This window comes from Manacus candei, unplaced genomic scaffold, assembly GCF_025592945.1.
Source record: "Manacus candei isolate 608988 ecotype Guabito, Panama unplaced genomic scaffold, ASM2559294v1 h1tg000025l, whole genome shotgun sequence".
NCBI classification, from domain to species: domain Eukaryota; kingdom Metazoa; phylum Chordata; class Aves; order Passeriformes; family Pipridae; genus Manacus; species Manacus candei.
Window position 1 is genome coordinate 9,951,356 of NW_026138073.1, and position 22,699 is coordinate 9,974,054.

General features: G+C 43.8%; 1 protein-coding gene across 3 annotated transcripts in view; it reads left to right on the forward strand.

Annotated features, from left to right (window-relative positions):
* Positions 1–22,699, forward strand: part of GRIP2 (glutamate receptor interacting protein 2) — a 278,368-nt gene that overhangs the window by 136,540 nt on the left and 119,129 nt on the right. The window contains exon 1 of one of the 3 annotated variants that reach the window (XM_051788512.1): positions 17,531–17,630. The exons of the other annotated variants lie outside the window; for them this stretch is intronic. Coding sequence (XP_051644472.1) covers positions 17,576–17,630 — 55 coding nt within the window. The 5' untranslated portion in view covers positions 17,531–17,575. Of the gene's footprint in view, positions 1–17,530; positions 17,631–22,699 lie in introns of those variants that run through there. 3 annotated transcript variants of the gene reach the window in all.

Below are 22,699 nucleotides of genomic sequence, written 5' to 3' on the forward strand. Positions count from 1 at the left end.
GTTAGGGAGCAGGCTCTTCCGTGGGGCTCTACTGTCAGGGGTGAGATTAAGCAGGAGCATGAAGAAGAGGAGGATTGCCCAGGCTGAAGTGGAGCAGGCAGCTCTTCTCAGTCTTGTTGGGCAAGAGGCAGTCGCTGTGTGCTGCTGACTCACGTAATGACCCCTGTGCTAATGCTGTTCCCTGTCATTTAACACATACATAAAACTGCTAAATTGAGACTGATTTGAAACATGTGTGGTTTGCTTTGGAATGCACTTAATGGCAGCTATACTTTAACTCCAGGACTGTGATTGGAAAAGGAGGGAGAAGTAAATAGTTTACATTAACTTAGCAATATCACTCTTTTATTATTGAACTTTCCTGAAATCTACCCAAATCTTGGCTCAAATCAAACAGCTTCAGATAATTTGTGAGAAGTGGAAGGTGAAACTAAGTGGGAGTAGGACATAAAAAGAGTGTGTGATTACTTGAATGGAAACCAAAGTGTTCCCAGTACTCACTGCAGTTTGTGAGATGCTTTGAAGGTTTTTTCTCACCTCTTAAATCCTTAGTGCTTTGAGGCAGTGATTTTGGCCTTCAAATGACTACAGCAACTTGCTGCCCTGACTGTGGAATAAATTTTGGAAGCAGTGTGAGTGCATTCTACAGGATTAACAGCCAGGCTGGCCATAAAGTAGAAATCTTTTCAAAACAGGTTATGAAGAGATCTTATGATTACTTAATAATGAAAAACTAGCCTACAAGGCCTGGTGGCTTGTTGCCTTTTATAGTGGCAGGTGGGAAAAGCAGAATGGGCTGAGTACAATCAGCATTTGCAGTCACAGGGAACATGCAGGTTGTATTTTTGGTCCCCAAGAGGTCATCTCAGCAAAATGCTTTGTGTTGCTCCATGCTGCCTTGCTTTCCTGCTGCTCACTGTATTGCTGCAGCTCTCTAAAATATTAATGAGGTGAGAAGGAGATGGCCCTCAGATGACCCCCTGTAGCATTGCTTGCTGGACTGAGAGTCTGGGCTGTAGTATAGCCCCAAATCTGTGGTTTTTTTTTTTATAGAAGTAGAAATTGTGGCTCAGTATGGATGACAACTTGAACTGGTTATGTCAGCTCTAACTAATGACATTGAAGACCAATAAAGTGACTCTTAGATTGGTTTGGCATTATTAGTTTTGTTATTAATTATGTAGACATGACAGCAGCATTAGTGCTAGTATTAACCATCAAAATAAAATGGAATTGTACTCATAAATCTCACTGATTGGGAGTACATGAAGGATTACATCTATTCTCCAAAGAAAAAGAGAGGAAATAGAATGAGTCTGGAGTAGGAGTGAGATGGAGGTGGGAGAATTTCTGGGGAAGGCTGCTGGTATGCTGAAAATTGTGCAAAGAAGGAGCCTGAGCAAAGGGGAACAGGACTGGGGCTAAAGTCTATCCCTGCCTGACTGCCTGAGTGACTAAGGTTGGGTTCTCCTGCATGTTAGCAGGAATTATGGACCCCAATGCCCTTGAGCCTGGCTACCTGCCTAGTACCTCCCCCTTCCCTTTGGGACTCTGCTGCCATCTTGATATCTAATCTGGGAACCACTGCAAAGGCTTTCTCTGTTGTGTGAGGCTGGGACAAGAATCCTGCCCATTTCCCAGGGCATTTGTGAGAGCCTTAACGCCTGGGAAGAGCAGGCAGATCTCAAAAGGCAGAGATCAATGCAAATGGGGACAAGTACTTGCCAGGAGCAGGCTCTGATTTGGGTGCTGCCCATGAACAGGACAGAGGAAAGGGAAGCAGGCACATCTTTACTGCCCTGGAGAAGAGATAGGGAGATCCTTGATCAGAAGAGTTGCCTTTGCTCTTGGGTACTGAGCTAACTCTGACAGGTAAACTGCTGAGAGGAGGCAGTGCAAATCACCTGCTGCTCTGGAGAAAGGTGGAAGGAGAATTATGCCTCAAAGGGATGCATGGGAATGGCAGTTTCCCGAGGTGGTGTAATTTGCACAGAGCTGCTTGTCCAGAGACATGACTCATTAAAATCTGGGCCTTAATGAGCTGAGAATCATCCCCCAAACCTGCTATTGGGTTCTGCTGTGTGGCACTGCTGATGCAGCCACATCTAGGTGCTGATAGTTCAGTCTTCAGGGGGTTAACAAGGCTGGCTGTGGCAAGTGGCCATGCCCTGCCGTGTGCTGGCCTTCAAAGGGGTGGTGGGCGTGGGTTGCATCTTGCTCAGCAGTGAGAGTAATGGCTCTATTTATAATGCCTTAAATGAAGTGCGTGATAATTTAATTTGTACATCCATTAATACTATCTACTGCAGGGTTTGTTCTTAATTATGTTGCTCTAAATGGAATTTTAGGTGTATTAACAGGCTCTCAGTCCTGCTGCCAGGCACAGCTGTGTCTATCCTGCACATGGTTGCTTGGAAAAGGTGCTTTCTGTTCCACTAACCCTACTGCCCTGGTTGGAGAGGGCTCTTCCCAAGCTGGCAGTCATTGCTCCAAAAACACCCTTCCTCCCTGAAATGGCCAGGAGATGATCACGATGCGTATTTCCTCGGCAGATGTTGACTTTATCTCTGCAGGTTAGAGAAAAAGGTGTCCTATGGGCCCCATATCCCCAGGGCCAGGAGCTATTTCAGTTAACACAGTTTTCCAAGGGAAGCTTTTCCTGCAAATAAATAGGAACCAAGCATCCAAATACCTTTGTAGGTTGGCCCAGGGTTGACCTGACTATTAATGAACTGATAATCTCCCTCTGCAATTGATTGCCATGGGTATAAGTGGGTTAATAAGCATCTGCCTAAAGTCATGTCTCATGGTCTGGTTTACAGCTGAGAAGGCAGCAGTAAAGGTGTGTATTTGTCACAGAATCATAGAATGGTTTGGGTCGGAAGGGACCTTAAAGATCATCTAGTTCTGATGCCCCTTCTGTGGTCAGAGATGCCATCCATTAGATGAGGTTGCTCAGGGCCCCATCCTGTCATCCACCTGACTCCCAGGCAGCCTTTCCCAAGAAGGGCTATTTTCCACTTAGCCTCCTGACTCTGAAAACTGTCATTTACCAAACAAAATGAGTCTTTCAAGGAGAATACTTTTCTTACTGCCCACCCATGCCTCGGTTTGCAGTTCCAGGATGGCAGTAGTGGAAGGGACCCTGAACTCTTTGTCTTTGGAGGTTGCCATGAACAGGGGATCAGGTCAGAGCTTCTGACACAGGGTTCTTGCATCCTGCTCAGTGGTTTGGCTGGTGTCTGAGAGCAGCTGTGGCCCTGGGTGGACATTATAGGCTGCACGTTGTTGTCCATTAAAGTCTGTGTAAAAATACCAGAGGGTCATTTAAAAACATTTAAAAGCTCTAAATTATTTGAAAAGTTTAGAGAGTCTAAACCTTTGAAACAGGAAGAGAAGTTATTTGCAGAGATGTGTTCAGTAGTTTTGCTAAAAATGTCTTGACTAGCTAGTTCACCTCACATTGCCTCAGTGTCTGCAGGAAACTGGAGAAATTATTTGCCTCTTTCCAAAGATGCTGGTGAACAAGTGAGTGCTGAAAGGTGTTGGATAAGTGTGAGCAATTATGTGAGTACAGGAAAGTCAAGGTTCTTTCCTACAAGACTGCAGAGTTATTTAGCATTTCTTGTAGATGCAGATATTATGTGCTGTCTGCGTTAGCTATTTCTAGTCTTTGAAAAGAAGCCAGAATTCTTTAAGAGTCACTGCTTTTTCTGAGCTGATGCTGGCTCTTTTGCCTGAGGAGTATTTGAAATCTGCCAGAATGCATGTATTGTCAAAACCAGAAATTGAAAACCCTATGCAGGATCTGCTGCCCCTGTGAGTTATGAGCTTTCCCGAGTCATCAGGGAGAAGAAATGCCTACTCTCGTTGTCTGCAAGAGCTGTGGATGGACAGAGGCAAAAGAAATCCCTCTCCCTCCTCCCCCCTCTCCCATCACCACTCAAAACTCTCTCTTTGGGTGGAAAGGAGCTTTTGAAACAGAGACATGCACACATACACGAGCGCTTTCATGCTTTCCCGTGACCTGCCTACTTCTAGCTGTCCCTCCTTCCTGGGAAGCTGTAGCCGCTGAGACACGGCAGTTGGGGAGATCCCATCCCCTCTCTGCAGCCCTGAGACCAAATGAATAAAGTGAACAAGGTTCTGAAGATCCTTAAGAAGTCATCGAGGAGAAGGAAGAGATGGAGAGAGGAGCTGAGGGTGGAGGAGGAAGGGGAGAGCCAGGAACTCTGTGATCCAGGTGGTTTGTGCCACCTGCACCTCTGTACCAGTGGTAAGGAAACAGGAATGTTCCTGCTCACCTGGGGATAACATGCCTGTTTGATAGTCATTGCTTACATGTGACAGGAGAGTTTCCTACTGCCAGCTGCTGCTGTTGTGCTTTTCAAGGGCTGAAAAATATTGGTGGGAGAAGTGGTAAGGACAGGAAACTGAGACTCCTGGGTCTCCTTTTATAAACCTTCCCTTGCTCACGTGGGTGGCATTTTGCACATTTGTGGAGTGGGAAGAGTAGGGGGTCTTCTTTCTGGAGACATCATGTTCCTGAAAGCATAAGGAGAACGTGTAGCTCATTGAGATTTTGGTTTGATGTATATTGTTGCATTTTTGAGATATTTAAGCCTGGGTGTTTATTCTGTATTTTTGTGCAATAGAAAAGCAATGGGAAATAGATGAATTTAGGTTGCTGTTTTTCTAAGGGATGTTTTTGTCTGCAAAAGTGTGCTATGGCCAAAGTTGGTCTGGATCCAGGTCCATTATATCCATCCTTATCCTCCAAGCAAATCAGACTGTGGCTACAATGTCATTGAAAATAATTCTTGGTTTAGTCTATCTATAAAACAGCAAAACTAGAGAACATGTAAAAGGCTTGTTTACAGCATGCACTGACATGTCCCCAGCATGTCTGAACTCTCTGCTGGTGGCTGTGACCCAGAGGAAAATGTGTTGGTTTGTGTGCTTGGCCGTCAGGCTCAGCTTCCTTCATTCTGCATCGCCAGCATCCAAGGGACATGAAGCACTTATGAAACTACACTTAGGACGAAGCCACGCTCATGTCTAATGTAGGTCACTGTTCTTTTCACTGTCACATTTGGTAGTTTGTTTGCAATAGTGTTGTTGTAGCTTTTGAACATTTTACAGGCTCGCTCTTTTTCTTTCTCACCCACCTAATTCTGTTGAGCTGCTTTTCTGACTCTGTCCTGGAGCATCTGATGGCTCCATTCTTGCCCAGACCTGGCATCTGAGTGGCTTCGTTTACAGCTGGAGATACAGGGCACAGAGATGTTACTGGACTTGCCCAGGGTTACTCAGACTGGGGCAGGGTGGGCACTGGCCTATGAGCTTGAGGTTTGAACCAGTGCCATGATAAGCACCACTGGTGACTGTCCTGCTCTCGGCTTCAGCTTCCAGTTGTCCAGACTTTTACCTCTCTCACCTCCTCAGGTAGTTCAAGTGTCTGAGATGTGTTTTTGCCACCATTTTTTCCAGTGAAATATACTCAAATAGTTTTGTTTAAACTTTTCTTTATATTTCTTACCTCATCTTTAGTTAGAAATTGATCAATAGATAAGAAAGGAAATGAAAACCTGAAAATATGTGAGTATCAGAAAACAAGGATGCAGTGGAGAACATTAGCTACCCTTAAATTGACAGTTATTTCTGTTGTTAGCCCTGCATATTTTACTTTATCTTTTTTAATGGGAAATTGTCAGCTGAGAACTTCCACCTCCAACCCTCAAATTCAGCTGCCTGGGAATATGGTCCCACTGGGGTTCAGTTTTATATTCAGTCCAATTCCTTCTAACTATTTAATATGCTAAGCTTTTGGGTACTGACTTGAGATACGAAGTGCTTTGGTTAATTTTTATTTATTTGGTTATTCTTTTGATAAAAAGAAAATGACACAGATCTTTTGAATCTGTAGTTAATGCCAACCTGTATGGGCAATACTAGTTAGATGAGTCCATCTCAATTGGGTGTACACAGTGGAGCTCTCGCTATGAGCTATGGGTTCAGGCTGCTTAACAGGAAAAGGAGAGGAATTGGTGCTTCTTGACCCAAAATATCTCAAACCTGTGGTATCAATTCTCTGGAGAGTCTGTTCCTCTCTGTTGATTGTAAGGGAAGTATAACTGAAGGCTAAGATGAAGATGTCACTCATGGGCTGACTTTTATATGGCTTGTAGTGGTTTTTAGGACATGAATGTCTGACTTTCTAAGAATGTTTTGGCTTTGCTGCCTGGATATGCTTTAGGTGAAGAGCCCCCTCTTTCACAGTCGCTGTGACTCTGCAACAGTTTGTTAACCTGAGGCTTCTAAAAAATGAACTAATAGCTTTTTTTTTTCCTAAATGCAAGATGAGTAGTGGGTTAATGCACTTCTGCCATCCAAACAGCAGTGATAGAGATGGATTGACAGAAAAAAAAAAGAAAATAAATTATTAAGGCCAATGGGGAGAAAAATAGTGCATTCCTACAGTCGGGTTCTGTGCTGGCAGTTATTTCAGCCAGTTATATCTCCACAATAAAATGTAAATGAATGCAATCATTTATTTTGCAGCCTGGAGGCCTAGTGGCACGAAAAGATAAGTGAGCATTTTCCATTGTTTATATGGTGGAGATGGCTCTTCTGTGTCTGCTACTGTCTCTCTGATACCTTGGCAGCATCTAAATGTTGCCTTTATTATTAAAAACACATATATGGGAGTCTAATATCTTAAACGGATTAGCATGGTGTTTACAGAGGCATCAGCCAGCCCCCACTCCCTGCAGGCTCTTGGCATTTGTGTTCCTTCTTCAGGAGCAGTGCACACAGAGCAGGAATGCCAGTGCTGGCCAAGGACCAGGGAAAAAAGCAAAGACATAAGGCAGGGATTGATGGGCCTGGAACATGTGCGGCTGTCTCTGGTCAGAGGGATGAGCAGGAGAGGTTGGGAGATGCCAGTGCCAGTGAGCTGCTTCTCTGGAGGCTGAGGAGGGGGAACAAAGGGACAGTGGAGAACAATAGGACACCACAGTGGCATTGGGATAATCTCTGATCCTATTTAGGCATGTTTAATTGGCCTGTCAGTTTTTCATATCTCATGCATTTTCATAAGGATTCCTCTTTGCCTCTCGTTTTATCTTCTTGTAGCTCCTTGGATTTCCCTGAGGACAGTCTCTCTAGATTTCTTTGTTTTGTGTTTCCCCCTTTCCCTTTTCAAAGCAGTGCTGACTTGCCTGGCTTTGTGGTGTCTAAACAGAAAGACAGATTCAGCAAAGGAGCTGTTTGGGAAAATCTCACATTATCCTCAACAGAGGGAGAAATTTGCTGTGGGAGGGGGGATTGTCAGTGGCCTAAACATGTGTGCTGTCTATCACAGCTCTCTTTCCACTGGTCTAGGGCTCTGAATATAAACTCACATCCCAATCATGTGTAGTGCTATGGGGAATTAAAATTTATACTGGAGATGGTAAATTTTTTCCCCCTCTAGTCCCTTTGAATGCTAAGATACATTTATTCCCATGACTTTCCACCCAGTATCAGCTACCTTAAAAATTCAGGGCTACTGAACTTCTAGGTTAAATAAACACATTCAAAGGGGTGTTGCTCAGCCTTTCAGATCATCTGTGTTAAACTCCTATCCTTCCATTCCTAAGTTGCCAGATGCCAGACCTAGTTGCTTCATTCTCCCACAAGAAATCCCCCAGGCACATAATTAAAACCAAGCCATCCTTGTAAAGCCACTGGCTGAGCTTGCCAGAATTGTTCATGCATTTCTTGTGATTCTTGAAATTCATGAGTATTGGACTTGGAGGGACGTGAGGACCCAGAGATGCAGCTCTGGCAGGCAGAGGAGAGCAGGAGCTGCAGTGATGTCTGATGGGCTGCTCAGAGATGGTCATGTCCCACCTGGTCCCTGGGGTGAAGGCAAACATAGGTGCCTGTCAGAGCGGGTCCCTGCACCAACAAGAGAGTCCAAACCTGCATGACCGGGCTGTCCAAAGGGTTTGTGTGCTTTAGGTGCCTTTGGGCCTGCTGAAACTCGGTAGCCTTTCGCAAGCATTCCATCATCAGGATTTGGGGCCAGATGCTCTGGAAATAGTGGGGCAAAGCTCATGAGAGCCAGTGGGTTGTCCCAGACCCTCAGCAGGGGAGGAGATGGGAAGAGCTGCAGGTGGTGGTGGAGGCCAGGGATGGTGTCTCCCCCTTTCTTGGTTTGGAAGAGGCCCCTGTACCTCATGTCAGCAGAAGAGCAGCTGCCATAAAGCCCTCTGTGTCCCATCAGCGGGGTGGTTTTCACATGGCTTTTATGCATTTTGTGATGACAGTTTGGTTCGTGGCAATTTATTGTCCTGCCGGGTTGTCTTCTCTGTTTATATCTCATGGGTCTCATTGTACAGCAGTAAGTCATTGCAAAGCTGATAGTTTAGTTTCCAGCCATAAATTCAGACACTGGAAAAAGAGATTTGTGTATTCCTATGCCTCTTGTCTTCGGATGTGGCTGTTCATAGAGCTCTGTATGCCCTCAGGTGTGAAGATGTTGTTCGGTAAAAGCAGTGGTGACTGAAACAGTGTGAGGAACCTCTAAATAAATGCTTGCTTTTTTTATATGGGAATGCAAGAGGTGAAGTGATTTGAACAATGTATTTGGACAAAATATCCTTTCAGTAGAGCATCTGCACCAGGCTGGGTGTATGGGCTGCACTATATGGTCATGGTCTGGGGGTTGGTGCTGGAGTACTGCAAGCAGCAGTCAAGCAGCTGAGGTTTAACCTCTGAAGGTCTTGGGACAGCTGTGAGACCTGGCACCAAGTGCTCTGCTAGTGGGAGCAGTATTGTTGCTGGTGGAAAGGAGAAAACCAAAGTGCAGGAATTAATGTGTGGCTCTGAAGAAGTCAGGGTTAATACCATTGAGGCAGAGATATTTGTAGATAAAGCCAAAGGATCCTGAGAAAGCCAACGAGCTGGAGACCCTAATAATCCTCTCTCCGCCTGTGCCCTACGGTGGTGAGTGCACTGTAAATGAAGCAGTTATTAGCAGTTATGCTCACATCACAAGAGATAAACTGGCCTATTGAGCAAGAAAGAGTTGCCCTTTTTCAACCTTTCAAAGTGATTTCCCCCGAGGGCACCAGCAAAAGGAGAAGGCTGTGCTTCCGAAGTGGAGCCAGGTGCCCTTTTGAAGCCCCAGTATCTCTGATCTCCCTCTTTGGTAATGGGGTTGTGGAGTTGCATTATTTATAGTTCCTCCTGGGCATCCCACCTGCATGTCCTGCAGTGGCTGTGGAAAGGGGATTCACTGGAGATTCAGAGGTGATTTAGAGGGACTAAAAGCTCATGAGTGGTTATGGGATCTCCAACTTCCAGCAACAACAATTGTACCGAGAAATCTTTTGATCAAACAGAATCAGTCCATGGTAACCAAACGTAAATTTTGCTGCAAAAATATTCTGTGTCAACGTTTTCAGCAATTAAACCCTTCTTCATTTGGACTGTTTGGTGCTAGAAATTAATTAGTTGGTAATATCCTCTTTAGAATGAAGACAAATGTTTTCATGTCTTTGCTAAAGGCTAATATTTGAAAAAGAAAAAGAAAAGTAGATGAGTTCCTTAAATCTCTTTAATCTTGTCCCGATAAATATATTTCCTTACTGTTAAGCTTTCTTTGAATTTCTGTGTGCCTCTTTCTCGCGTTTCATATAATGCCAAGTGCTAGAGAGTGGGTAAATCAAAGCTGCAGGTTTCAGCTTTCAGAAGACTGATCAGATTCAATCCAGTCCTTCCATCTTGAGATCACCTGTAATAAACGCCAAAGAAATGACTGAAAATGTCTAACGGAACAGACCATTTTTCCCTTTAAGAGCAAGTACATAAATGCTGATATGGTTAGAGGTGGCATCCACACCTTGCTTGCTTATCAAGTAGTTGCAGAAGCTGTGCAGTTTAGTCCTTCAGCCAGATCTTGAATTAGTCTGCGGATGAGACAAGCACAGGTGAGCCTGGAGGCTGACAGCTTGATTTCCCAGTGAAGCAGAGACACGTGCTAAATTAGCTTCTCAAAATATTCTGCAGCACTTTATTTGACAGCTTTTTTTGCAGTTAAAAAATAAAAATAAGAAAGCAAAGCCAGGCAGCATAAGAGTTTTAGAAAAATCCAAACACCTTCTTTCCTCTGATCGATCTGAAGCCCCACCTGTAAGGTGCATTTGGAGCCAAGTGTTTTTCCTGCTTGTTCACCTGATGATGGGACCAACCTACTAATAAGGAAATGCAAACAGAGAGTTAAAGTTTCAGGCTCCATGACGATAAAACACAGCTTTGACATTGTTTTTAGATATTAACATAAAATATAAGACTGAATCACAGCCTTTGTGAAGGGCTGAGTTTGGCATTACTAAGAGAAATGAATGTGGCAATTCTTGGATGAGGGAAAGGGGGTAGGAAAACGCTTCAGAAATAGGGATAAGAAATGAAGTCTGAAGAGAGTAGACATGAGAGCTGGAGTTCTTGAAGTCTCCCTTGGATGACAAAAATAACTGTCTCCCTTAGTGGAAAGTATGACATTGATGGTAAGTGCTTTTCAAAATTGGTCAGATTTAATCCATTATTAATTATGCCATCATGATGATTACTACGATTTAGGCACTTCCCAAACAAGTCTCTACTTAATGATGAGTGCAGTGAGTTCTTGGAAGAGCAACCATTTGGCTACCTCTGTGATGGTGCAGCTCTGGGTCTGCTAACCACAGGGCCTGGCAAATTTGCATCTACTATAAAATGGGATAAAAATTTCAAGCCTTGTGTGAATGGAAAAATGCTTAAAGTAGGGAAAAATTGTTGATGACTCTTCAGATGGATGTATGGATTTACTCAGGGCTGGGCTCAGTTCCCTACTCTGCTGTTGGCTCCCAGTGTAGTACTGGGCAAGCCACTGATGGGCAAGTTCTCTGCCAGAGTAAACTGGTACGGCTGTTTTGCAGATGAAAAAACAATGCCAGTTACATGCAGCAGTCATAGATTTGGTCATTAGATTTGATGGTGGACAAGGATAATAATCCTGTAAAAAAACAGGCCAAAACCTTCATCCATGTATCCCTAGCAACTTGGACAAGACCAAGGCAAATCTGGTTGGTTTTCTGTTGGGCAGACATCTGGTTTGGATTTAAGGAGACCAGAATAAAGATAATGTGCTCTTTCTCTAATTAATTTGTTCTTGTGAGTAAAACATCTTTATTGGTATTATTTTAGAAAAGGGATCTGTGAAAAACAGTTTCAAATTGAGATAATTGTACTTCTCTTGGCTCATTCTTCCTTTATCTCTTCCACTCAAACCTCACCCAGTGTGATATGTAAACATCTGTAAAATGTAGGCAAAATAAGCCCCCAGATGAGGTTTCCACAAGGAAACGTAATATTGGTGCAATGTGTTGAATGATAATAATAAAATTCAATTTTATGGGTTCTTAAGACCTCTTGAACGTTCTGTTACTGATTAATAATTGTGTAACCTGGATCTTCCAGTCTTTTGCTTAAAAAACAAAGTAGTTTTTTGCTAGGTGCTAAATATTAGTAATGGCAAGTCTATCAGCACAAACATACTACTTTAAAAGGTACATATATTTCCTAGCATAAACAGTACTGATTCTGCGTGGATATTTTTGCCTTTATAAAATGTCTAAAGTAGGCTGTTTTAATTTCAAAGCTAAGCTGCTGGTTGCAGTGATCGCAGCTTTCCTACCATCATTTTGGGACTGACGGTGCTCTTTCAGTAGCAAATTTGTGTGTTACCTTTAACTGTGTTCACAGTAAAGGACTGCAGCTGGCACTTAAACTGGGACACGGGAACCTGCTTAAAAGGGAAATGCCTTTTGGCCTTTGGCTTACTAACTCGTCTGGGCTGTTACGAGCTAATTGCTTCATTAGCACAACAACAGTGTAAAATATAATGAGGAGACTGTTGGGAGTACACACATGAAGTCGTAGCGTGACCCCTGTCTAGGCTGGCATCTGCAGTCAGCATTTGCAAGAGCCTTTCATTCTCCCAAGTAAATTGGCAGTCGGAGTGAGTTGCAGTACAGCACATGGAGATAAGACTATTTTAATTTCTTGCTTCAGGAGACTCAGCTGCCTCCTTGGAAAGACTGATGCCTTGTCCATGGATTCACAGGTTGAACAAACATTCTGTATCATTTAATTATTAAAGGGTGGCTTCAGTATTTCCTGGCAAAATAAACTATGGTCTTAGACTGAATCCTGGCAACAGTGTTCCACCTGCAAGACCATGCTTCTTACTGTGGGCAATAGGCAGTACCACACTGGTCACCACTCTTTGGATAATACAGCTCTCCTAACCCCATTTCCAAATGTATACAATATTTTCTTGCCATTGGGTAGCTGCTGTTATTTATGGCTTTTGCAGCAGCATTTCCAAGTAGGGACCTGGCTCCTCTTATGCTCTATATTGTGCAGAAGCAGGACAAAAAGATGGGCTGAGCATCAATCGCCTGACCTTTTGGGTTGCTGTGGATGCGGATTAGATTGAAGCACCCCCACAAATATACTACCAGGGAAGTCTCTAAGATACTTTTACACAATTGTTGAGATGTTCTTGTCAACTGATAAATTAATTATAGTAGGAGGAGATGTCTACAAGTAATACTGATAGGCCTCAGTTGGAAGCTCTAGAAAGGGACATAGATGTAAATGTTTAAATTAGTTGCCTTCTTAACTTTGGGACACAATTCAAATGCCATTCACCCACTTGAATTGCAGAAAGTGCCCATAAAATTCTAAGCATTCAGTCTTCCTGCCAATCTGGAGTGTTGAATTATGGAGAGGACAACTGGAAAGACATCCTCAGCACTCAGCTTTCACCCTCAGCCTTCACTCATCTTTAAATCATCTTCCTTGAATTCTAATCTCAGTATAATCTAGATAGAAACCATTAGCATTTCCACAGCTTGGGCTGGAGGTGCAGTCCCCATGAGTGCTACTTTTGAAACTATGGGACTGTGGTACTTACAAATGGCTGCATTCCCAGTCTCAGCAAATGCAACGGTGAGAACTAGGAATTTCTCCTAAGAGCCTCTTGCTGGTTTCTTGCAGCTGATGCTACAGAGGGTTGAGGGTCTAGAGAAGGTCTAATTCAGGGAAATAATTGCATGTAGCTGAAAATTAAATATGGCCTTTCTCATGAGGTGTCCTTCTGGTGAGTTTGTAAAAAGTTGCACAGGATGTTCAGTGTGTGTGTCAGAGAAGGTGCCTGTGGATGCAGAAAATAAGAACTTTCAAAATATCGAAGGTGAGGGTTAGTGACTGAAGTCTGTTTGTCTTTTTTGCTGAACACAGCTTCATGACAGACTTTCACCTGTGTAAGTTATTGTCCGGGTAATTAAACCTAATAGTGCCACATCAAACTTCCCCCAGGTGTTACTCTGTTGGAGAATGTGGCATCGCACAGGGAAAGCTGTACCCATGCTAATTAGGATCAGGCAAGGTACTTGTAAAGCCTAATTTAGGCTGTTTCCTTTTGGGAATTGCCTACTAATTGAGCATGGTTCCAGTGAAACTGTTCATTGTTCATGCTGTCACAGAGATCATTTATTAAGGGTAATCAGTTAAAGGTGTCAGTGTGGGCAGAACATCTTCTCCCAAACCCTTGTTGTTGACAATGTCAATACATGAGGAGAAACAAGTTCAGCTTGGCTTTGCCGAGCTGCCAGTTTGACCCGCTTCCCCCAACTATGTTAGCAGCAGATTTGATTTAACAGGCAATAAACTTGGAGCCTGGGGTCTGTTCAGTTGCTCTGGGGAGGGGTTGAGCCCCTTGTGGCTACCGTGGTGCTGCTCTGCTTTACACAGCAGATACGGGTGTTCCTGTGGGAATTCACCCGTCAGGAAGGAGAGCTTCCTTGCCGACACACAGCAGCCCATGAGTCTGTGCAATACCTGATTTTGATAGATCAACTCATCCTGAGTTTGATTCAAGGCATTACTGTACTGGATTTGTTGTTTCACCATTGATCCAACTTGCTTATCTAAGGCAGACTTTTTGTCTCCAAATGCTTTAATGCCACGTTTGGCCACTGTTATTTGCTTCTGTGGCTCTCAAAGAGCTCCCAAACTCTTAGGGAGGGATCTGTTGTCTGTTAATTGCATAGCTTGTCTTAACATTCACTATGGCATGAGTGTTTCTGAGAGATACCTTCAGTCTGTTGTTGGCCAGCCTGTTTGATGTATTTTTTGCTGGACAGAGTTATCCATCAAAATCTGTCTATTAAAGGCAGGATTTTTACAAAGTGCTGTAGTAAGAAGGCAGATTATTTCATACTTTTTGTATGATAACTGAAATTATTCCAATAAGAAGTTCCACATATGCTATTTATAGAGCAAAACAATCTGTGGTGATCCTTGTTTATTTTGCTTTCTTTTTAAATGGAAGGTGTACTCTGGTTAGCCAGTTTAACATGGTCTGATCTACGGTGGTGATAAAAACACTGTTAGGCCAATAGCTGGCAGTATCTGATTTTATTTTTTGCAGACAGTGTGCAAATACCAAAAGAAGAGAAGAAAAGGCTGCTTTTCCATATAAATCTGCATTTTTCTCCCCGGAATCCGTTTTACGGGTCTGCCTGCTGACTGTGCTGATAGTCATAAACAGAATTGAAGCACATAAAAACTAATGCAGGAACATCCTTTAAACTAGTGAAGAGGAGATGAAAACGATCTGAACAAATTCACAAAGGCAGTATTATTTGTAACATTAATACATTCAGCTATAACTGCACCTGTTAGTAAGGAAATACTGCCTTCTAAAATACGCTTTAGTACAGTGTGTAATTTTCAGGATACGTATTAGACACACGGGATTTTACATTATTATTCCTGAGGAAGGAAACAAACTTTATGGGAACTTCAAGAAAAGAATGAACTAATTTAATGCGAACTCTACTTTGAATAATTTCTGCTCCTTTAATTTTGTCCTAATACATATTTTTAAATGTTTGCATGAATAGAAGACAGGATTTTTTCTTATAATTTCTCCACAATTTGCTGTTATAGAAAAGGTGTAATCACTACCAGACAGACAAATGCAGCAGTATGTACATATATTCTGAATTCTGTATATTCATTAGTCACATGGTGTTTTGCTTTATTTTTCTGAAACTTGGTGCATATCTATTTTCATTAATCTCTTGCATTATTTTCAATGGATTCTATGACTTGGCAGAGCCACTTCAAATACCAGACATGATAAATGGTAATAGATTTCCCATTATACAAATGCTTTTTTATCCTCTTAGTTTAATTGCTGCATTTCTCACTCCTTCTATTGTGCACTGTTGATGACCAGTGTCCCCACAGTCATTTCCTGAGCTGAAATGAGGATTAGATTTATATGCAGGAGAGCAGAAAACACATTTGTTTCAGTATCAAAGGGAAACAGCTGTGTTTTGTTTGCAACTGGAATTTCCTCTGAGGGAAAACCAATTGTCTTGGGACATCCAGGCAATTCCCCTGACTAAAGAAGTTCTCTGAGCCTCTCAGAGGAGGGTAAATTGGATCTTAATATTCAGGTTTATGTCTGAATACACTTAAATCCCAGTGATGAACCCAGGAGGATGAAATGGCATGGTTCCTTTAGTTTTATTGGTAGACTGGTACTTCAGCATCATGGAAGCAGGCAAAATCTGGTGCAAAATGATATTTTGATTGGCAAAACTGTCTAAGATCCTCTGCTGCAGCTCCAGTGAAATTAACTGGAGATGCCTGTGCTCAGTAGAGGGGAGAAAGAAAAAGCAGTCTGAACAGAGGAAGGAATGGGGACTGGGAGTCAGATCTCAGGCTGTCTCAGAAATTGAAGATTTGGGCTCTGTCAGCCCCCTTGGGCTCTCACAGCCGTAGCAGGAGCAGAAGCCCCATTGCCTGCCCCCATCCCTCAACCCAGCATCAGCCCCAGGTGCATGTTTCTCATGCAATGCAAACACACTCAGGCTTCTTGTCTTCTGTACAAGGCTTTAAATACCCACATTACATCTAAATTTATCTGGAGTTCATATACATGTACACACACCTGCCAATGCTTTCGACTCTAAATAATTTTAAAGAAAACAAACTGGAATCAAGAAGAAAATCTCTTGTTGTTATACCAAGATTGACCTCTAAGGCACTGATGGTTTATTGAGTTTTGAGGGTCTGTAACTGGAATTCCTGAATTTGGAATTTGATGTTAACTCCTTTGGGAATGCCATTTGTGTGTGTCACTAACGCTGCTATGCATTCAGAGCAGATCTCTTATAGCCCCTTCCTTGCTGGAAACCTCTTGGGGTCAGTCTGTGTTACATTCTCCTTTGGTTCCAGACTTGCATCACTGAGTTTGAATTTGCCAAACTGTGCATGTGACCTTCTAGCCGAAAAACTGTGAGGATGACCCTGGTGACTAAATCCAAAAACTCAGTGGCTGAGATAAGGCATCAGAGGTGAATTACTCTGTGTTACGTCTCTAAGGAGACTTCTGGAAACCCACAGCGTATTGTTGCCACAGACCAATGGCTGCAGGCAGCTAATTGCAATCTCCAAAGTCATCTGTGGGATCAGCAGAAATGTTGGCTACGGAAGGTGCTCAGAGACTTTGTATTGGTAAACTCCCGGATGTCCATCTATTGAGAGCAGCCTTTAGCCCTCAGGTATTGGCTTAGTAATGAAGCTTTCTTCTACAGATCTGGAGTTTTCCCATGCTGTATCCTGGGGTGCTGCCTAGAGTTGCCCACTGTCCTCTGCTGTATGTAACAGCTAATAGAAACAAAACCTCTCCAGCAGGTTTGAAGGCACAGCCCTGAACTGCTCCAAGGTTGCTCCATCACCAGCAAAAATCTCCAGGATGATCCATCATCCCACTTTTCCAAGCAGGACTCAGGATACATCATGTTTGGAAAGTTGATGTTCAACAGGTGGTTTGTGCCTCCCTGGGGTAGTGGCTTTGCTCTTAGGTCTGTGGGATGTTGTCAGTGGTTTCTGCAGACATGAACAGTTCTTTTGCAGAGAAGTTTCTTTAGCAGGACTGGCCCTGCGGGGCCCTTACCAGCACATAGTCCCACAGCATTTGTGCCAGTGCTGTGTTTCTGGTGAACTGCTTCCATAAAATCGAGGACTTTTATCTCCTTTGCTCCGGTAATCTCCGGATTAGCTTTCTGGTGAAGTGCAAGCATGCACCTATGTGCGCTAAGGAATAATCTTACTTTGCAAATTAATATGTTAATGTAGTAGCAGATTCCCAGCCCTTAACAGCAGGAGACTGGCGATACGTTTAAAAACATCAATGTGTGATTTTATTCCTTTGGACAAAATAACAAAACAGCCCCACACTGAAAGTACCGAAAAGGGTCTGTGCCCCCTCTAGCTCAGCCTTTGCCATCCTCCCCCCAAAAACCCTTCCCTCTCACTCCCTCTGCCACTGCCGAAAGCACGACTCATTTCACAGTAATCATACGTTAATTTCGAGCCAGCAGCCCCTCGCAGAGCAGGCAGAGGTGCGGAGGGAGCAGCGGCACAGAGCCATGTGAGCGGAGCGCTGGAGGCTGCGGTCGGGGAGATGTTTGCTGTGTCGCTCAAGTGCCGGCTCGGGGTGGTGAGACGGAGGAGCAAAGGTACGGTCAGAGCGGAGCAGCTCCCTCCCTGTGAGAGGGACTTGGAGGGGACTCACTTGAGTATTTACTTTTCCTTAGCTGAGCAGGAGGAAAAAGCTACGTGGTCTGTGATTGATTTTCACCCCCGTGCACTGGCAGGCGGGAGTAGGATTATTTTAATTTTTTGCATGTCCTATATTTTTCAGATGTTGGATTTTTTTTTTTTTTTTTTTTTTTTTTCCCGTTGACTCTCTGGATTTTTACTCTATTCATCTGCCATGGTTATTACTGCAGTAAAGTAGATTTAGGTGTGCCTCAGTCTCACAAGGTTTCCCTCCTCCCGTGTGGGAGCTGTTACTTTGCAGGGAGAAGCACTTGGGTGTTTGTTGGACTTCACTAGACTGTTAGGGAGTCCTGGTGCATGTCCCTCCCTGCACTCCTTTCAGGAGGTGGGTGGGTTGAAAGGATGAGAAATCTGGCAGGATAATGGGGAGAAAATCAACTTTGAGAAGATTTGAGGAGCAGTAATATTTTATTTCAAAGTAAATTAATCTGGGACAGAACAATTTCTGTACTCACCATCCTTCAGGATTGCGTGTGATAAGAAGTTTTTTGTGCTGTGCTGGAGTGTGATCCGCGGGTCCCTCGCCCCCAGATGAGTTGTGCGAGTGTTCGATGGTCTCTGCACTCCCGGCTCACAGGGCGCGCTGCAGCCGGTGCTCGGTCCCGACGCTGTTGCCTTTGATTTCTGGAAGGTTTGCATTTTAATGGAGCCTGGAGCGTATCTCACCGCTGGGAGCTCAACTCTCCCGCGCAAGCCCCTCCAGCCGGCGGCACTCCTGCAGCAGATCAAAGTCCTTTGCTGTAAAGGAAGATGACCTGCATTTTTATAGGGACCTCTAAAGCAAACCAGCTTTTAGGGGCTCAATGTAACTCGGATACTATTGATTCCAGGCTTCACTGAATGCATAAATGCAGCTGTTAGCCTCACTTAAGGGGAGAGAGACTTACTTGCTGATGCAGGGATCTGTGTGCTGACGCACGGGAACTCTGTCGGGGCCGGCAGGTACAAAACTTTGGTAGCAAAGGGAAGGACCTGAACACAGTGAAGTTCCTGAGGCGGACTAGACCTTAAGCCTGGGGTGCAAATCCTGTGTGTGACTTGCCTAGTAAGTAAAGTAGTATTTGTCAGGTCAAGGATGCAATTCTAGGTGGCAGACCTGAGTAGAGAGCAGGAGCCTGAGGGCTGCTACACCCACTGACACAGGTTATTTGGCATCACTTACTTTTGAGAGTTTTTCGTGATGCTTCTTTGTTTCTTCTCCTCTGTGGTTTGGAGGCTTCATGAGCTTCTCTCTGCACTGGAAGGAGCTTCCTGTTCTCAGTCAAACAGAGTGGCACAGGCAAAATTTCTACCTCTTAGAGTGATACTTGGAAGGGCTTGGAATAAACACAGTCCTGGAGTCCCTTTTTGATTGGCAGATGCCAGGAGAAGTCTTGGTGCCCTATTAGTTTTTCCAGTTCTTTTTCCCTGGCATACTTTTTTGCTAAACATCCTCAAGGAACTGGCAATAGTGTTGTAACATAATGAGTTTTCCTTCTGCAGTTTTCCAGGAAAGTTAGGAATGACTGTTCTGACAGAGGGAGAATAAGAGCATTTGTGCCTGCAAAACACTGTGGAAATGCAGCCTGAGATTGTAATAAAGGTAAAAAAATGTTATCCCTGTACTACCTGATAAAGTTTTAGTGGCTTTGGTTGAAATATTTAGAATTGACTTAAATCACCTGCATTTCTTAGTGACAGATTTAAATGAGCGAATCGCTAATCCAATGCTAAATTGTACTGCTTTGATCAAGGATTAAACTGAGCTGGAATTGGCTTCTGGGACTAGAGCTTTGAAATGAACAACCAGAGAGATGTTGTTACTTGTCTTCAGTATTTTGGGACAGCAGATGTTTAAAGTACGTCCTCAAAAGATTGAGCAAAAATAAATGATACCTAGGCACTTAGGTACCAGAATGAGCCCATTATGACTGGGCAGCAACCAAGGATGGAGGCTGGTATGAATTTATGCTAGTGAGTAATGAACTCTGCTGCATTTCTCTTTTGTAAATGCTCAAAAGCTCACTATCTGTCTGTTGCATCATAGGAGATGATCAGGCCTGGTAAAAACACTTGTTATTTGGCACTAAAAATTTCCCACCACCTTTGTTTTGAAGAGAGACAGGAAGACAAAGGGACGAAGAGATCTATAGAGGGCTGTGTGAAAGAATGGCAGATACCCCAGCCTAGATACCTCTCTGTCCCCTGGTCCAGGTATTTATGTGACCCAGTGTCCCAAAAACATGTGCTCTGCCTGGATCTGCAGCTGGAGGCTTGCTGGGTGTATTCTCCTTCTGCTAAAGTTAATTGGAATTTCATTGTAAGGTTATATGTTTAAATCTCAGTTATGGTGGATGCTGTTATGTTTGTGCAACTTTAAACACCCTCATGGAAATAAGGATTGATCACCCTGTACTTATTGCTACTCTCTGCTTCAAAACAGACCCCTTCCCACAGGCTGGCACTTCCTAGGCAAGCTTTCCCCCAACTCTCTGCCTTCTGTGCTGTTATCTTTTCCCTCCCTCAAACTTGTGCTGTTCCTGCCCAGCTAATCCCCTCACTTCGACGAGAAATTCTTGCTGTCAGTCCTCTTGGATTCCTGCTTTCCTTCTCTCCCTGAGCCCTTGAGCTTTTCCTGGCACGAGGAACATTCACAGTTAATCCATCAGGCGTTCATCCAGTTGGCTGGGGGCAGGCAGCACTTCCCTGTCTCAGTTCTGGGCTGTCTTTGGCCAACATCAACCCCTTGAGCTGTAGGGCTACTCACTCCTCTTCAAGGACCCTTGGTCCTCTGCAGAAGGTGCCACTGAAGACCCCAAGGAACAAACAGTCACTCGTCCAGTACAATAATTAAGCTTCTCTCAGTATTAGAGTGTTTTTCCATTAGAAAAGCTAAACAATTTCAGTCTGGCCATGCCTGTCATTCAGCTGAGCTCAAACTGGACTTTTTGGAGAGGGGTGGTTGGTGGTTGCCTTTCCTGCTAGCTCCCAATTATGGCAGCTAATCATCAGTATTTTATAAATAAGTAAACACAAGTGGTGGAGATGCTAAATAATTAACCAGATACATATGTTGGATTCAAAAGTAGCAAATGAGGCAATTTAAAGGTGTCCTCACTGCTTCCTATGCTTTGCAAAGCCCACAGCCCAAGGGAAGAGATGCTCTGCAAGAGCTGGTGAGACCAGGAGCTGCCTGAGCAACCAGCAGCACACACTAAGGGGCCTGGACCCCACTGCTGTGGCAGAGGAAATGCTTGGTTACTTGGTTTGAGACACTCAAGCTTAAAACATGCTTATTTTTGTCCACTCTAGTTCCTCCTAGTGTGTGGTGTGAATTATGTAATAGAAGTAATTTTGCTGTTCCTTTGTCAAAAACTGTCATCTGGAACATGCCAAACATCACAATTTGTAAAAGAAAATACATGTTCTGCTTTCCTTTTACATACCTCTGTGTTTTTCAGCCTTTTAAGCTTCACTGAGTCATGTCTACTACCTTCTTTTTTCGAGTAGATGCTTTCTCTTGCATTTTGTTCTTCCTCTCTAGTGTTTGACTGGGAACTAAGAAAATAAGTAAGCAAAGAAAAACCACCCTGAAACCCCCAGGAATAAACTAGAGGAATATGTTCAGAAAAACTGTCAGATAGAGTGAGACTTGCAATAAAATTAATGGTTTTAGAACAGCAGCTTTTATAATGAGACCCAGATTTTCAACGATACCATGTTTGGGCATGTAGGCATCCTGACTTGTCCCTTAAACAGAAGTTACTGCATCCCATTCAGTGTAGAAAGATGCTTGGTTTTATTTCCATGTTGTTGTTGAGAACGGTGTCATTGAAATCAATCCCAGGAATTGGGAACATGCTCTTGTGCCACATCCCTTGTTTGCTGTGCGGCAGCATTGCGCTGTGAAGCGTCCTGGCTGTGTTTCATAGCAGGGAGTGTTGCTGCAATTGGGTTTCTGTCACAAAAAGATTTGCTCACTGCAGAAAAACAAGAAATGTTTTGGACCTCTAGTTGACAAGGGAAAAAAAAAAAAAAGACAAAAAAAGGGCAAGCAGGTAAGCTGCTTCCATCCTGTGGTGTGTTGCCAAGTCCAGAGCATTGCACAGCAACGTGTTGGAGTGAAAAGTCCTGTGGAGCTTCTACTCCTGGAGGAGACAGCCATTGTTATTACTGCATTTATCCTCCAGGCCCGGAGTAACCAGTAAAACAAAGCAGTTTTTATTTAGGAGATGGGCAAACCAGCACACAGAGAAGCCAGACTTCTCTCCAAAATGCAGCTGTGGTGCAGATGTTGAGCCCATGGTTTCAGAAACCTAAGGCTGAGCGCAATGTTATAGCCCTTGCTTGGCCACCTTTTCTTTAGGATGATTGCTGCCTTCTAGGATTTATCCTCACCTGTGAGTTTCATAGCAGAAGACATCTTGGAGGCTGCTGCAGTGAATATTTATGGGGCTGTTCCTGCTGCAGCAATGAAAACCAGGCAGTGGTGAACACAGGAAACTCCTTGAACCCAAACGACTGAACTGGCAGTGGCTGTGATTCCTCTTCTGTCAGTGTGGCAATGCTTCAGCCCTTTCCATATCTCATTAATAACTCATGATTGAACATATTTTATTTATGTCTCCAAATGAAGCTCATTTTTCAGCCTGATGTTGTAGCATCCCAGGTGACTGTCACCTGCTCTGAGTGCTGTGTGGCTCCTCCTTCCTCCAGGCTCCAGCAGCGGATCCCTTAGGGGGGGTAAGTGAAGGAAAAAGGCCCTTTGCAGCCCAGGGGCAGGTGACAAATTCTTGTGGGGGAGCCAGTGTGCAAGACAGTGTGTCAGAGGTGGTGTTAACCCTTCCTGCTGGAAAGGTACAGCATGTGTTGGTATCCTGGGGCAAGTCCTGCCCAGATCCCAGGTGTACTTTGTTGCAGGAGGAATGAAAGCCCACCCAGCCTTGCTGTGGATGCATTAAACAAGTGCAGTTGCGCTAGACCACGT